This window comes from Erythrolamprus reginae, chromosome 3 (assembly GCF_031021105.1).
Source record: "Erythrolamprus reginae isolate rEryReg1 chromosome 3, rEryReg1.hap1, whole genome shotgun sequence".
NCBI classification, from domain to species: Eukaryota; Metazoa; Chordata; class Lepidosauria; order Squamata; family Dipsadidae; genus Erythrolamprus; species Erythrolamprus reginae.
In genome coordinates this window covers 140687296-140704226 of record NC_091952.1, presented here as the reverse complement: position 1 = coordinate 140704226, position 16931 = coordinate 140687296, and the positions used below count along the sequence as shown (strand labels likewise).

At 45.2% G+C, this 16931-nt stretch overlaps 1 protein-coding gene across 8 annotated transcripts in view; it reads right to left on the bottom strand.

The window, feature by feature from the left end:
- PDE4DIP (phosphodiesterase 4D interacting protein) overlaps positions 1-16931 on the bottom strand; it is a 490445-nt gene that overhangs the window by 227752 nt on the left and 245762 nt on the right. For all 8 annotated transcript variants that reach the window (XM_070746854.1, XM_070746855.1, XM_070746856.1 and 5 more), the window contains 2 exons: positions 15706-15818; positions 15303-15424 (listed from right to left, as the gene is read on the bottom strand). In XM_070746854.1, the coding sequence (XP_070602955.1) occupies positions 15303-15424; positions 15706-15818 (235 nt within the window). The remainder of the gene's footprint in view (positions 1-15302; positions 15425-15705; positions 15819-16931) is intronic.

The following is a 16931-nucleotide window of genomic DNA, read 5'->3' as shown; positions in this document are numbered from 1 at the left end:
CCAGAGGTGAACTGCCTAGCGAGGCTTTGTTCGATAGTGTGGGGCATGAGCGACTGTGTGTCCAGTTTCCACTCCGTCTGGTGAGTCACATGTGGATGGCTTTGGCAAGTCCCCACTTCCCTTTTCTTTTTGCTCTCATTCTTCTCTCCCATGAGTGTGCAGAAGTTCCAGCCCACCCAATGGCCTGCTGCGAGGTGGATGGGTGGATGAGTGGCTGGGAGGGGAGAAGATTGACAGCCAGCTGAGCCCTGTAGGGACACCAATCTGTGGCAGAATCAGTTTTGAATTGTCCGCTGGTTGTTTTATTTGGCTCCCAAATCAGTTGGACTTTGGTTGTTCCTCCTGCTCAAAGATGAGGGGCCCCAATGCTCATTGGTTCAGCATCCATGCCAGTCTCAGAAACTGCCTGCAGGGGCTGGATGTCTCCTTCTCTGCTCTTTGGATGCCCGTGATGGATGAGCATGGCAGCAGCACTGGTATGTCCCCGCCACAGACGGCCAAGGGCTCTCTGGTGCCCCTGAAGGTGCCAAGATGGGCTGCCGTTTCTACTGGACAGGGCCTGATGGAAGCTACCCTTTGCCTCAAATCACTCTCCCCACATCCATCCCATGACACTTTCACTTTCCACTACCAGAGCACTTTCTTCCTTCTCTCATTTAATGGTGAGAAAAATAAGCCTTAGGCAAGAAAAACTAAAAGCACAGATATAGATTAGGTGGTACAGTGATACCTCATGTTACAAACCCCTCGTCATACAAACTTTTCGAGATACAGATCCGGGGTTTAAGATTTTTTTGCCTCTTCTTCCAAACTATTTTCACCTTACAAACCCAAGCCGCCACCACTGGGATGCCCCGCTTCCGGATTTCTGTTGCCGGTGAAGTGCCCGTTTTTGCCCTGCTGGGATTCCCCTGAGGCTCCCCTCCATGGGAAACCCCACCTCCGGACTTCCGTGTTGTTGCGATGCTGCAGGGGAATCCCAGAAGTACAAAACTGGGCACTTCGCTGGCAACGGAAGTCCAGAGGTGGGGTTTCCCAGCGAGGGGAGCCTCAATGAAATCACAGCATCACAAAAACACGGAAGTCCGGAGGTGCAGTTTCAAGGACTTCCGTATTTTTGCAATTCCCCTGCAGCATCACAAAAACATGGAAGTCCGGAGGTGGGGTTGCCCATGGAGGGGAGACTCAGGGAATCCCAGCAGCGCAAAAACAGACGCTTCGGCTGGCAAAAGGGGTGAGTTTTGGCTTGCACGCATTAATCGCTTTTCCATTGATTCCTATGGGAAACATTGTTTCGTCTTACAAACTTTTCACCTTACAAACCTCGTCCCGGAACCAATTAAGTTCATAAAACGAGGTATCACTGTACTTGGCTCAAAAATAGCACCTGCAAGAGGGATCTAGGTGTCCTAGTGGATCACTACTTAAGTATGACCCAGCAGTGTGCTTCAGTGGCCAAAAAAGTCAATTCAGTTCTAGGCTGCACCAACAGAGTGATAAAATCAAAATAACATGAAGTGTTAGTTCTTTTTATACTGCAATAATGAAACCATACTTGGGAGTACTGCATCCTATTCTGATTACTTCAATACAAAATTGATGTTAAAACATTAGAAAGAGTGCAGAGAAGAGCAGCAATGTTAAGGGGGCTGGAAGCTAAACCTTATGAAGAATGGAGGGAATTAGGTATATCTAACTAATATGACAAGAAGAACTAGAGGTATTTGACAAGCTCTCACAAATAGTTCAAAAGGTTGAACTATTCTCCAAAGCTTTTCAAGGCAGGAGAAGAAGTACGAAGGGTGGGTGGCATATAAATCCAATCAATCAATCAATCAATCAACCAACCAACCAACCAACCAACCAAAAAACCAAGATTCAAGCTTGAAATAAGGAGAAATTTATTGAGAAAACAATTAATTAGTGGAATGTCTTTTTAGAAACTGTGGGTACTATCACTAGAGATTTTCAAGAGATTAAACAGCAATTTGTCTGGAATGGTATAAAGTATCTTATTCAAGATGGGGGTTTGACTAGAAATCCTCCAAGGTCTCTTGCAATCCTGTTGTTCTATATTCTAGTTCACAGAAGTTGGAGGGAACGACACCAGGAATTCTTTGGAGTGGATGGATACAAATCAAGTAGAAATAAATAAAAGCAAATGTGAAAGTGAACCCCCCCCCCCAACTTCCTGCATTCAAAGATAATTATTTGGGCGTGTACAATAAGATGCCAGACACTCAACCACAGAATCTTTCTAAATTTATAATGCAATTAATGACTGTATAGTTTTGACTCCAAGTTTATAGTACTTAAGAATCACTTAAATGCATGTATAAAAGAGCAAGCACTTTAGCACACGTATAATATTTCTTGCAAGTTCAGTTAACTAAAGACCAGATTTCACTCTGTAATTCAGTACTCTGAAGCCAATAAGCCCCATTTCGCACCCCAATGCCTACTTCATTTCACAATTTCCCTTCCAGTTCTAATAGCATGGCAGAAGATAAATTGGGTAGGGGGGGGGAGGTAAGGGTATGTTATTTGATCAAATTCCAACCAAATATCATGCTTGCAGATAGAAATAGGTCAGAGCATGCATTACTGCATAAATAACAACAAAATAGCAAAAATTGTTAGGACTCTGTCCAAAACAGTTGGGTTGGCAATATAAAAACCAACAATATGTGATATAAACAGAGCTATGTCTGATTTGCTGATGTGTTGCAGACTGCCTCAAGATGGAGCTAGAATTCATTGCTTATATCTCTGGAGACTTTGTTTCTCTTTGTCTGGCTACTCATTGTTAATGGCTACTCACTGTTAAGTTTGCTCTGCATTTTCTCTGCAATCTCTCTGGATTGTAGTTATATATTATAGTTAAAATGTGTTTAGGCTTGGTATCTTTGTTTACTGATTATGACAAAGACAACTGGTAAGAAAGACTATGTACTTGGTGATATTGGGATTGTTATTCTGGCTTATTATGTGTATGACTTTAGACTGTTTATCTTAATATGTTATTTCTCAAAGTGAACTTTAATTCAAGTTAGTATATCTCTGTGTGTCTGAGTAATTTAATCTCAGTCTAAACATTTCTGTGTGTGCATCACCTTGTAAACAAGGATTACTTGGCTCATACATTAACAAAAATCTTTCCATCTAAGTAGGTCTTCTGGTTTGAAACAATGACTATTTTTCTCTGGTCTTTCATCCACCTTTAGTAATTTATCACTGAATATTTTTGTTACAGCACTTCAAAGATTTGGAATATTTTTGTATGCATAAAGACATGCTAGTGAGCTGGTATACCTTTCTGAATAGTACTAATACAATAATTGTCCTTTACAGGATTACATCAAAATGTCTGGGCATTGGCCATCCAGGTGCTTTCATAAGCAGAACAAATCAGAGGACACCTCTTTACCTATGGACTTTCTACTTTAAAGTTGTAAGCATTTCAAAGCCAAATCACTGATCATCTCCATCACACATTAGTGAATTTCATGTTAAAAATTTATAACGATGAGCAACAAAGGACAGAGTGCCACAAGTCTGGCCAAATCAACCAACTGACAATTAGATTGCATGCCTGAAAGCAGAGTGTTTCAGAGAAGGGAGTGTCACTGTGGAAGAGATAGTACATACTGAAAATAGCAATAGCATTTAGACTTATATACTGCTTCACAGCCCTCTCTAAGTGGTTTGCAGAGAGTAAACATATTGCCCCAAACAATCTGAGTCCTCATTTTACTGACCTTGGAAGGATGGACCTTGAGCCTGAGATTTGATCTGTCAAACTGCTGGCAGCTGGTGATCAGCAGAAGTAGCTTGCAGTAGTGCACTCTAACCACTGCACCACCAAGGCTCTGTAATATCTTATATCTAATGCCATTTCAAAGTCAGTAACAAATGTTCCCATTATCCCATTTTAAGTGCACTCACAAATTCCATGGACAGCTGGGAGAGAAGAGCAGATCTTTCTAATTGGGACTATCAATCTTTGCCCAGAAAAACCACCTTCCATTTCACATACCTGGGGAAAGTGATGGTAGTTTATTGATTGTCCTTGCATATTTTTCTTGTTACCAGACTTCAGTATTCTAAAGTTTATGAAAGAAAGAGTTTTTCATCAGCTAGACTAAATCAATCCTGATGGTTTAATGAATATCTTTCTATTAGCCCTGAGTCTGTGGAGAAGGGTGGCATAGAAATCCAACCAAATAAATAAATAAATAATCCTAATATTCCTATACTTGAATTGATTGAATGGGGAATGAGGGAATAATTATACTGACACATCTCATGTTGGATATCTGTTTATGAAATGAATGAAACAGGGAGTAAACTTTGATGTTATTTATTTACTCTGACAACCTTTATATACCAAAACACATACAAAGTTTTAATTATATTCAGTAGCAAATAGGTTTCATGTGAAATAACATTTTTAAACAACATAATCTAATATAAACTAATATATGATTAAAAATGCCCTTATTAAAAATAAAATTTTGAAACACTAATGTGATTTTTGAAACCTGTATGTAACAATATTATGAGAAATTTCAAATGATTTTGGAGATGTTACTTTATTATTTCCTGGAGAAGATGTATATGTGGTAGTGTTTCTTTCGAACATAAGTTATCAACATTAAACCTGTACTATCTGAATAAAATACAACATATGTAAGAACATAAGAAGAGACATGCTAAATCAGGCCAAAGCCCATCGAGTTCAGGATTCTGTGTCACACAGTGGCCCACCAATTGTCCATGGGGATCTTGAGCAGAAAGAGAAGGCAATACCCTCCCTTTCCCCTGACCCCCAACAAGTGGTAATCAAGGGAACCCTGCCTGCCTCAACCAACATAGAAGTGGCACATGGACATCCATTTCAATAACCACCGATACACTTGGCATCCATGAATCTGTCTAATCCTGCCTTGAAGCTATCAAGGCTGACAGTTGCCACAACCTCTTCTGAAAGTGAATTCCATAAACCAACGACCCTCTGGGTGATATCGTCAAGGTACCAGGGAGCATCCAAACTAAATCAGACGTAGCATCCAAACCAAGTCAAAGTATTCCTTAAAGTTCCAATTTATTACTGGAGTCAAACTGGCACCTACACTGGGAAACCTGAATCTGAGCTTCCCACCCAGTTGAAATTTTACACCCCTTGCCCCCCACCCACAACTTGTCAAATTGCCCACTCAGGTTGTGCCAGTGTGTCAACTTCTCCTTCTGCTTCCGCCTGGGTGGTGGACATAAGATGGCCTTGAACTTCTCAAAAGAATGCTTTGTGGTTACATCTGCTCCCTCATGAAAATCACCCCTGCCAAGTTCCCATAAACACCAGGCTTTCTACAGATAGTGTGGCAAGCCGTTGATTTATCACCAATTTCTGCACCGCCTTGACAGGTGGCCTCCTCTCAAGAAAAAAGAGTATCCTGCAGTTGAGAGAGATCACAAGGGGTTAACTGGTTTAATCACCCCTCCCTCCCCCACGGGGACCCTTGAGCTTATCTGGGTATTTGTCATAGAATTGTTTAATCTGTCTGTCTTCATTTTCCAATTTCTTATCCACATGGATTCATACAAAGGGTACCCCTTCCAATGAATGAGGTATTGTAATTGGCCTCTAAATACTTGGGTGTCTAAGATTTTTTTCATCTCATAATGCATGAGACGGTGGTAGGGTTTGTGGCCTTAATTCAGATCTTGTCACCGGTTTTAGTAAGCTGTGATGGAATATTGGGTGGATTTTCCCCAATATTCTTGGCAATGCAAGCTGTACAGTGACCGGGTTTATTATTCTGTCTATAGGGAAAGTCCTTAAGAATTTTGGCCAAGGTGGCGCAGCAGGTACAGCAGTACTGCAGGCCACTAAAGTTGACTGTAGATCTGTAGGTAAGCGATTCAAATTGCATCACCGGCTCAATTGGAGGCATTCCAGGACGGCTTGTCCGAGGCTATGTTGGATGAGCTGGTTCATGAGACCCTGCCGCGCACCCTGGATGGGTTGGAGCAGCACTGCCTAGACATAGACGCCCAGCTGCTGGCCCGAGAGGTGCGTCGGACTGGGCGGTCCTCTCCCCGAGTTTCTGGTGCCACGCCTGTGCCTGCTCCGCGTTGTGGGGTGCCAACTTTGCCAGTCCAGTATCCGGTTCCTACGCCCCGCCATTTCATGCCAGCCCTGCCTCCTCGTATGACGGATCGTGCATCTCTGGTGGAACCGATGGATGTGAGCTTTGCCAGATCCCGCGTGACCACTGAGGAGAGGGCTCATCAATGTGCGGCAGGTCTGTGTTATTATTGTGGGGGGACAGATCATTTTGCGAATGCCTGTCCTTGCAATCGGCGGAGCATGGCTGCTGCCGCCGTCCCAATAACTCCCGTACCGACTGCCGCCATCCTGACTCCTCCAGGCCAGATTACCGAGTCTGCACCCCATGTTCCAACCACAGTTCCTGATTCCTTGGTGTCAGTTCCTGTGACCCTGGCCTCTCAGCCAGAGGCTCTGTCAGGAAATCAGGGGAGCCCGGCTTGGTGGCAACGCTAGGTCGGGCCAGTATTCAACCTTTCCGGCCTTTTTGGCTGATGACCTCGGCTCGTACTGACACTTAACGCTTGCAGTACAACTCCATGTGGGCCGTCGTACCCAGCATCTCACGGCTCTTGCCCTCGTGGATTCAGGGGCCACCACGAACTTCTTGGACAAGGCTTTTGCACAGAGACATTCTTTGCCATTGTCCTGTGGCTCCTCCGCTAACTGTGCAGACCATTGATGGGCAGGTTTTGTTGTCTGGGCCCATCCGGTTCCAGACCTTGCCGGTGACTATGGTCATTTGGACCCAAGAGGAGGTTCTCCAGTTCTACGTCACCCGAGGCCTCCATTTTCCTGTAGTTTGGGGATTGTCTGGGCTATGTGCGCACGATCCTCATGTAGTGTGGTCCCAGAACGTGGTCACATTTTCAAGTTTGCAGTGTGTGGACCATCACCATCATGTTTGTGCCGCTCAAGGGCCCGGGATCCCCGGGGCTGTTTTACCTGAGTGCCTCACTGAATTCGCCGATGTCTTCGATAAAAAGGAGGCGGATCGGCTGCCAACGCATCGGCATATGATTGTGCCATTGAACTCTTTCCTGATGCCAAGCTTCCTGCCGGTCAGCTGTATTCCATATCTGAACCGAACTAGTGGCCCTCAAGGACTTCATTGAAAAGAATCCTGCTAATGGGTTCATCAGGCCCTCGACCTTACCTCTGTCTGCACCCATTTTGTTTGTCAACTAAAAGACTGGGGACTGTGATTACCAACGCCTGAATGCCATCACGGTGCGCAACTGGTACCCGTTGCCTTTGATTCTCGAGTTAATGGAAGGTTTTCGAGCTGCCAAGGTGTTTTCCAAGATCGATCTACGGAGTGCATATAATTTGGTGTGGATACAACCTGGGGATGAATGAAAAAAGCGTTCGGCACCAGGCACGAGCATTTTGAGTACACCATTATGCCCTTCGGTCTCACCAATGCCCCGGCAGTCTTCCAGCACCTGATGAACGATTTGTTCAGGGATATGCTAACCATTTTGTGTTCATTTAACTTGACGACATTCTTGTGTACTCCCCGTCACAGTCCAGTCATTTGTGGCATTTGTGCCGGGTTCTGCACCGTTTGTGTGAGCAGAGGTTATATGCCAAGTTGGAGACCACCATTGAATTTCTGTGGCATGTCATTTCTCCAGGGGCCATAGCCATGGGCTTGGGCAAGGTGTCAGCTCTCAAAATGTGGCAACCCCTGTGGGGGGTGAAGGATGTGCAGAAATTGTTGGGGTTTGCAAATTATTACCGTACATTCATCCCAGGTTTTGCCACCCTGACTGTGCCCCTCACCCATCTGTTGCAGAAGCACGTGCTGTTTCAATGGTGTGAGGTTGAGCAGCAGGCCTTTGTAGCTTTTAAGGATGCTTTTATGAAGGAACCCCTGCTGCAGCAACCAGACCTGCGTCGGCCGTTTGTCGTGGAGACTGATGTTTCTGATGTTGCCATTGGTGCTGTACTTCTTCAGGCCCGTCCAGATGGTGGCACTCTGTTCCCGTGCGCCTACCACTCCCGCAAGCTCATGGCCTCAGAATGGAATTACATGATTTGGGAGAAAGAATTGTTGGCTGTCAAGTCTGCGTTCAAGACGTGGAGGCATCATCTCAAAGGAGCTCGGCACCAGGTGGAGGTCCGGACGGATCACTGGAACCTGGAGTTTCTGCAAACAGCTCAAAAGTTGAACCAACGACAGATACTTTGGTCGTTTTTCTTTGCATGGTTCAACTTTCAGATCCGGTACACGTCAAGTTATGAAAACCCTCGAGCAGATGCTTTATCTCGAAAATCTCAGTTCATGCATCCCAAAGAACCAGCCCCATTACAAACTATCCTGCCCATGGAAGCTTGGCTGCCACCCAGGACCCCGTCGATTTGTGGTGCTGAATTCAAGAGATGCGGCGGGGAGATGGTTTTGTGGCACAGAGGGTGTGGGAGATGGGGCTCAATTCTCCCTGGACATTTACGGATGGACTGCTCCAGTACCAGGGGCAGTTGTATGTACCAGCAGGGCCGCTTCATGGTTTAATCATGTCACAATGTCATGACAATCCTGCCGCTGGTCATTTTGGATTGTTCAAGACATTGGACTTAGAACGTTCTGATGTCTGCGGCTTCATCATGATGTACAATCCTATGTCAACACTTATAAACATTGTCGTGTGGCCAAATTTGCTACAGGGCCCCCACCAGGGTTGTTAAAGCCATTGCCAACACCCACGAGCCCCTGTGAAGCTGTGTCCCTGGACTTTGTAACCCATTTGCCAGTGTCTTTCGGGGTTCACCATGGTGATGGTAGTCGTGGACATGCTGACTAAAATGGCACATCTTATTCCATACCGCTGAGTGCCCACAGTTCATGTCACTGCCCAGCTATTCCTACAGAACATTTTCCGGCTCCATGGGCTTCCAGATCAGGTGGTGTTGGACCGGATGACTCAATTCATGGCATGGTTCTGGACGGAACTCATGTCCGCTTTACAGGTGCAGGTTTGTCTCGCATCGACACAGACCGATGGTGGCACCGAGAAGGTCATCGGCATTCTTGAGCAATACTTGCGGTGTTTTGTGTCAGACCAGCAGTGCGACTGCTCATGCTGTCTCCCTGTGGCCAAATTTGCTTTCAATAACTCCCGTCATACATCGATAAGAATCATGCCCTTCTATGCCAATTATGGGTTCCATCCTCGGTTCTTTCCACTAACCCTGTTAGATTCCCCAGTCCCAGCGGCAGAGGAATTTCTCTTGGAATTTCAGGTGGTGCATGAGATGGTGAAACGATATCAGCTTGAGGCCAAGGAGGATTACAAGCAGTTTGCTGATTGGTCCCGGCGAGACGTCCCCCCATTGGCTATCGGAGATCAGGTGTGGCTGTCCACAAAGTACATCGCCTCGAATTTGCCCCGTCGAAAGTTAGATCCATGGTTCATGGGCCCTTTCCCCATTGAGCAGGTCATCAATCCTGTGGCGTATTGTCTAACCCTGCCTGCCAACATGCAAATTCATCTGGTGTTTCATCGTTCCTTATTGGTCCCTGTTCTGCCTGCCCACTCCGTCCTAGTGTACCCATTCTGCCTGCACCATGTTCAGAATCACCTGCCCAACGTCATGATTCACGCCATTCGGGACTCAGGTTGGTTGGACGATTGCTTCCAGTATTTAGTGCAATGGGTTGAGGGAGAGCCAGATGATTGCTCTTGGGTGGAGGCCACACTGATGGATGCTCCCATGCTCATTCAGGCATTTCATGTGCAGTTTCCACACAAGCCCCGTCCCTTGCACAGTATTCAGGGGAGGGGCCTTCCAGGGGGATGGTGTTGTGGTTGGCTCTGGGCCAGCTCCTGCTCCGAGGACTGTGGATGTTGGTTTGGGAGAATCCTCAAGTTCACAGAGACTGGTTTTACTGCCAACAGCTTCGGACAGTGAAGATTCTGTGTCAGACTCTGGGAGTGAAGCAGAATTGGATGGTAAGGCAGGCAGCCCAGTAGCTAATTTCCCTATTAGTGAGTCATCATCAGACTCAGAGGAAGATGGATTAATAGATGCTTGCAGGCACAGGTTTATGACGAGAAGGGAACAACTGCGCAAGTATTATAGAAGATAAGGGAGAACACCTGTGGCTGCGGCAATTAGGCTAATGGGGCTGCTGATAAATTGCCAGTGTCGCTGAGAGCATGCAGGGAGATTATCCTTTTGGAGAGGGATGAGTGTTGTTTGATTTGGGCTGTTTCATGATTTACAAAGACTTTTGGGATATTTCACAATTAAGTACATTTTGGGGCTTGGGGTTTGTGGGAGAGCACCACTTTGGCTGTTTAAAGTGCGTGCGTACAATACTTTTGTTTTGATAAACCGACTCTCTGATTTACTTTACAACAGCGTGTGCGTTTGAATTTACATTTCTGACTTAATTGGGGCTCGTAACATGAAGCCCGGCATAACAGATGGTAAAATATATATTTAGATATTGTTTAATATTAGGCAGTATTAATTTGTAAAATTGGATTAGAATTTTAGAACTATATAGAATTACATACGTAAAATTAATGGAAGATACATAGGATAAATGAGGGGTTTATGATATGTATGTATGATTTTATGACTTTGCATTATGAATTTAAAATATACTTGGGAATGTAGAAGATTGATTAAAGTTAATAATAGTAAATGCTAAGTCCTGAAAATTAATTGAGCTTGAAAATATTGAATGAAATTATAGAAAAGTAAATATGGAAATATACAGTATTAATTGATGCATTGGTGTTCAGATAGATTTTCATAGTATTATTGGATGACTATAATACTATGATAAATATTTAAGAAATTGAGATTTTAAAGCATGGATTTATTAATAGTTGTGTTTTTGTTTTTGCTGGTTGTTTTAGTTTTAATAGTAATAGATTTTGGTTTTGTTTTATTATTAATTTCTTTTAATAAAAAAGAAGGGAATTTTTTTTTTCCTAATTAGGAAAACTTTGTATAAGGGTTTTTTGTTTCTTTAAGAATGTATAAGAAGGAGGAGTAGGCATAATGGCCTATCTGGATTTATAAGAGGATAATGATATTAATTGAAATATAAAATAACAGAATAACATAGTGGGAAGGGACCTTATTATGCCCCAGCACCGAGCCCCAAATAATTACACAATAAGTTGTCTTAGGTGACATCTGTGGAAAAAAATCAGGTGCCGAGGCATGAATATTTATTTATTTATTTTTTAGACTTCTGTGCCACCCAGTCCTGAAGGGACTGCCACTCAGACACTGTACTTTTCCGCCCACACCAAAAAAAATTAGAGGGAATATTGCTTGGGAACTATTATGAAATGAATACTTTCACAATGCTACATCATCCTTAACTCTATGGGCTCGGTAAGGAGAGTGGCTGCCCCCCCCCCCCCGATTAGCTATCCATCCAGCTGTTGGAACCAGATAGGGCTCACTAGAGCTCTGGTATGGATCCCCAGCTTTAACACCACTAACTGATTAGGCACCACGAGCAACCCGTATCTATTATGGCTTCTACTTGCCCCTCCTTTCCCGTTTCATGCACTTTAATCTTTGTCTTTATGAGGAACAGACAAACAACTTTACCCATCACTGGTCATCTTCATTGCTGCCCCCTTTGTTCCAACGGGTTGCCACTTCTTCCATAGGTGAAGTCTCCTCATCCGTGTTGTGATTCCGTCTGAGGCCCCTCAGGGAACGGCTGATCCTCTGCCGGCTTCCTGCTCAGAGGGGGAGGATGAGGAACAGGAGGTTCAGGCAGACGGGGAGGAGGAATCTCAGGCTGAGGGAGAGGGAGGACAGCCAGAGTCCCCCGAGAGGGAGCTCTCCCCAGCAAGCAGCCTGGATTCCTTAGATGAAAATGCACAAGCAATAATCGATCTCCGGCAGAGAAGAGCAACACAACGAAGGGGACAATTAGCCAGGTACTTTCAGCACTAAAGAGGCAACAGCTGGGTTTGGGTGTGGTGCTCTCTGGAAAGGCAGACCCACCCTTCCTGGCTTGTGGAGTATTATCTTTGGGAGTCCTGGGACCTGGCTGTGATCTTTGGCGTCTTGGAATTCTGGTTTGTGACTTTGAATACTGAAACCTTGGGGGGGAAAGGTGTGGGTCTTATTCTCTACAGTGGTGGGTGTGCCAGCAAGAAGTCTGCTGTATTGTCTGGCCATCAGGACTCTGCTGTGAAGTCTCATAGCCTGCCTGTTGGGAAGAATAAGTTTTTCTCTGTGTTTATTTTTCAAACTATAAAGTGCTTTTGCTTTTACCAGTGTGTCTGGCTGCTTTTTCCAGTTGGTATTGAAGTCTGGGGGCATCCAGACAGAACAATCCGGAGGGGAAGAGTGCTCTTCTGACTGCAGCACTAGCCGTCCCCATCCTGGCAGGCTTGGTCCCCTATTCCTGGAAGCGGGAGGTGACCTGGACTTCGGCCGAGGGATGGGGACTGGTGCAATGTTGGCCGGCCTGACCACACTGATAGTACTTTACACCCTTTGTTGGCTCGAAGCGTGGGGTTGCTGCGGTCTTAGGTGGAACTCTATGACCCAACTGCTTTGTGGCTGGCCAATGGGTTTTTTCTTTGGCTTCTGCCCAAACAGTTTAGAGCAATGGTGGTGGAATACCAATCTTGGACTCAGTATAGTACTCCCCTGATCTTACAAGCCTCTTTCAATTCCAGATCCAGCGCGTGTCAGAACTTGTGCACCAAGAGCCATTGAGGCCAGACCCCAACCTCCCTGGCTGCTCTTCTAAACTCCCATACCAGTTTCTTCACTGGCCACCCAGCTTGTCTCAACTTTTGGATCTGTTCCTTGGTATCTACCTGTTGGGCCTTGTCACCCATGTCATCTAGCTCGGGAGCTGCTTCATCATGGAGCTCGGCCATCCATTCTGCTGCTTCTTCCTCATTCATGCCCTCAGTTATCTTGTCAATCAGCAGTCTATCTGTCTGGTAGCAATCCCTGTATTCATTGATATAGGCCCATACCTGATGGAGAAAATAGGGCAGCTTTTTTGGGTCACCATCAAACATGGTGCAGAACTGAGGTGTGGCCTCCTGGGCTTGAGGCGCAGCTGCTGGTCCAGGTGTGGCCAGTGGGGAAACAGTCTGCTAAGGGAGCCCTCTGACTTGACCCCCTCCCTGCTGCCTCTGTTGGCCTAGGCCCTGTGTGGTCCCATCTGCAGGGAGGAGTCCGGCCACTGGTGGAGGGGTGGGCAGGCCCAGACCTGACATCGCAGTAGTCTGCTATGCTGCCCCCATCCACAATGCAAAGTTCAGTCCCAGGGTCCACTGGCTCTGCGCCCACCACACTCGAGAGAAGAAAGCTGATCTTGGTGGGGCTTGCCATGGTGGCGTTGCTCCCAGGCCTGGGAGACGCTGCTGATGGTACTCCCTCCCTCCCAACTGCCAATGGTAGGGGCTCCCTTGGCTGGGCTGATAAGATGGCTTTGGTGGAGGGTATTGGGTTGTCTAAGTAGGTTTCACTCCAGTGGAGAGGCCCCCTAGGATTTCACTTGCCGTGTGGAAAGAAGGGGTATTTCCACTCAATTGGAGGTCTTGGTGCCTCTCTAGGAGTCTCGGGCTATGGCTGGAGGCTTGTCCAACTCACATTTAAATGTTCAAACTGGTCAGGAAGATCCATCAATGACTGACTGCATGACAGTGGCTGAAATCTTTCGCTTTCAGAGCCGTTTGTGAGCATAATTTCTTGCTGTCTCCATTCTTGAGCTGAGAGCAGCCCTGTCTCCAGAGGGCCTTCAGGGATTCAGACCCTCAACTGCACTTTGGGAGGTCTGCTCTAGCTAAGAGAGGGGCCTACGAGCCTCCATTTGCAGCTGTGAATTCCTAGGGTGGATCGTAGCCAACCTGGAATCCCTCAGCTAAGTCATCCTCTGCTGGTTCTCTAGGAGCTTGCTCCTTCTCTTCCATTTTATTCCTTCTTTTCTCTCTTCATACTGCCCACTGTCGGGTTGGATGTTGGAGCTCAGTAGTCTGACCAGCACCCTGAGCTCAGGGTAGCTGGATGAGAATTTAAGAGAGATTCGGGTTAAATGTCAAGGTTCCAGGCAGCATCCAAAGTAAATCAGAGTCCAAATCAAAGTATTCCTTAAAGTTCCAATTTATTGCCAGAGCCATACTGGCACCTACACTGAGAAACCTGAATCTGAGCTTCCCATCCAGTTGAAAGTTCACATCCCCTGTGCCTCACCCACAAAATTGTCACGATGCCCACTCAGGTTGTGCCAGCGTGGCAACTTCTCCTTCCATTTCCACCTGGGTGATGGACATAGGATGGCCTTGAACTTCCTGAAAGAATGCTTTATGGCTGCATCTGCTCCCTCATTTAAAATTTCAGTGATGGTCTATATTTTTTTCATTAAGCACTTTTGGAAAACAGGGAAGATTATGTAAATCAACACACGCACAGAAATAAAATTTATATCCACCTAACAGAAAAATTCTGAAAGTGGTTGGTATGAATATGGAGCCACACAACTTAGGTAACCTCAGTAACTTTGACATTTGAGAGGAGACTTTTTTCTGGCAAAAAACCCAAGGATTCCACTTTATGCAAGGAGAACCAATAAAGTAAAACATATATTGTTCCTTTGCAAGTTTTCACAAAATGCAACTAAAGACATGAAATATTCTGTTTCTGCTGAGGCCAAATTTGTATTAAATCTCTTCACAATACTGTCATCAAAATTTTAAGAGGCCCTAAAATAAGATTATGCCAATTTGTAGACTTTTAAGAATTTTTTACACAAAAACATGGGGAGAATAAAAACAAATCAGTTAAACAGATGCAGCAAATTAAAACAAAACCTTATTCCTACTCTCCACATCTCTCCAGTGTATGCACATAAAATATGGCACATAACAATTAACACCAAATGGGGATAGGAATAATCTTTATTTAGCTAAATTGAAGGGGGGGATAAAAGTGGGCGCAACTAGAAAGGAATAAGAAACTGAAATGTATTTACATTCTCCTGACAGACCCATATTAGGAATGTGAATGATGCTCACATAGCTTGTAAAAAATGCCATTTCCAGCAAGTACTAATCAACCCCTTCAATGTCAACACAAGCTTGTTCTGTTAGTTCAGCTTCTGTTCTGCAACAGGGGCAGTAGGGAGTAGGGAGGCCAGAGCTCAGCAGGCATGCTTGGGTAGGATTGTCACACTGCTGTTCCCCACCTCCTATGCTGTCGAATGATTCCAGCCTGCTCAGGTACTCCTCACTTCTTCCAAGGACCTCTTCTAGCTGTCCACGAAGTGCCTGGATCGTCTCCCGTTCTACTTGAAGGATGTGTTCTTGTCTGGAGTTGGTGAGGCCAAGCACAAAAGGAAGGAGATTAGGACAAGGTGTACTAATTTGTTCTGAACACAATATGGATCCTACAAATTATATCAATGATGTCACTTTTGTACTGATGAAGAAAAGAGTGGAAAAGTGTAGGCATACAAACAGATAACCCTCCCCCCAATCCTTTTCATCACTGTGAACCAACAATCTTTTTTAGGTATACAATGAGTAATAGGAAAATATACACCAATCTTTTTTTGCAACTAAAAAAGGGGAATACATTATCTTTCTCACCTGTCAGGGTGAGCATGAAACTTCACCAAATTGCAATAGAGTTGTTTTTCTACTTTCAGAGTTTCATTCAGCTGCTTCTTCTCTGCTACTAAGCCCTCCAACATCACCAGTATCTGCAACATGAATAGTCCACTTCAATTGGCAATAAATTAGGTTGCATTGCTTACAAATAAGTTTGTTACAAGTCCCCTATTGGCTTTTGGTGATTGCCTGCAGTTTTCTTGTTTGGTTTTTGAAAGTGCTTTGCCATGGTGTTCCTCCAGGGAATGAAAGAGGGACTGCTCCAGAGTCACCCATCTGATTTTGTGCTTAAAGTAGGAATCACTCAATCTCTAGCCTGATTTCCCTGCTATACCAAAGTGGCTCTCTGAATATCTAAGCAATACTGTAAAAATAATAACACAACACATAGAAGAACCGTTGTACCTACCTGAACGGTCTTCTCGATGCCCTGGAAGGAGAGTCCAGCATGGGTTTAGCTCAAGTCTTATTGGTAGGACTGAGTTTCAAATTAACATAAATATATAATAATTAGGTACCGCCCCCTTGCTGCCCCAAGTATCCAGTTTTAAAAAACGAAAAGATGTAAAAATAATCAACTTTATTAACAACCATAATAAACATAATAAAACACTAGTATCAAACAAACCAGCACTCCCATGGTTCTTCGGGAGGGTATGGACTCTCCTTCCAGGGCATCGAGAAGACCGTTCAGGTAGGTACAACGGTTCTTCTCCCATGCCTCCTGGAAGGAGAGTCCAGCATGGGATATACCCAAGGTTTAAAGTTTCAGGGAGGGAGAGTATGAACCATGGGTGGTACCTCCCCGCACACCCTCTGGAGTACACGTCTGCCAAAGGCAGCTTCAGCAGAAGCGAAAGTATCCAACTTGTAATGCCGAATAAATGTTGTGGGTGAACTCCACGCCGCGGCTCTGCAGATATCCTCAAGGGGTGCCTGTGACGCCCAAGCCGCCGAGGAAGCCGCACTCCTTGTCGAATGAGCCTGTATGCCAGTCGGCGGAGTCCTTGCACTCGCCTTGTATGCTTCAACGATACACAGTCTCACCCATTGGCTAATGGTATTGGAGGATACCTTGAGGCCCAGTTTGCTAGAACTAAATGACACAAACAAAGCCTCAGTTTTGCGTAAACTGCCGGTACGCCTGATGTAAAGTTTCAATGCTCTGCGTACGTCTATCTTGTGCCACTTGAGTTCTAAGGGGT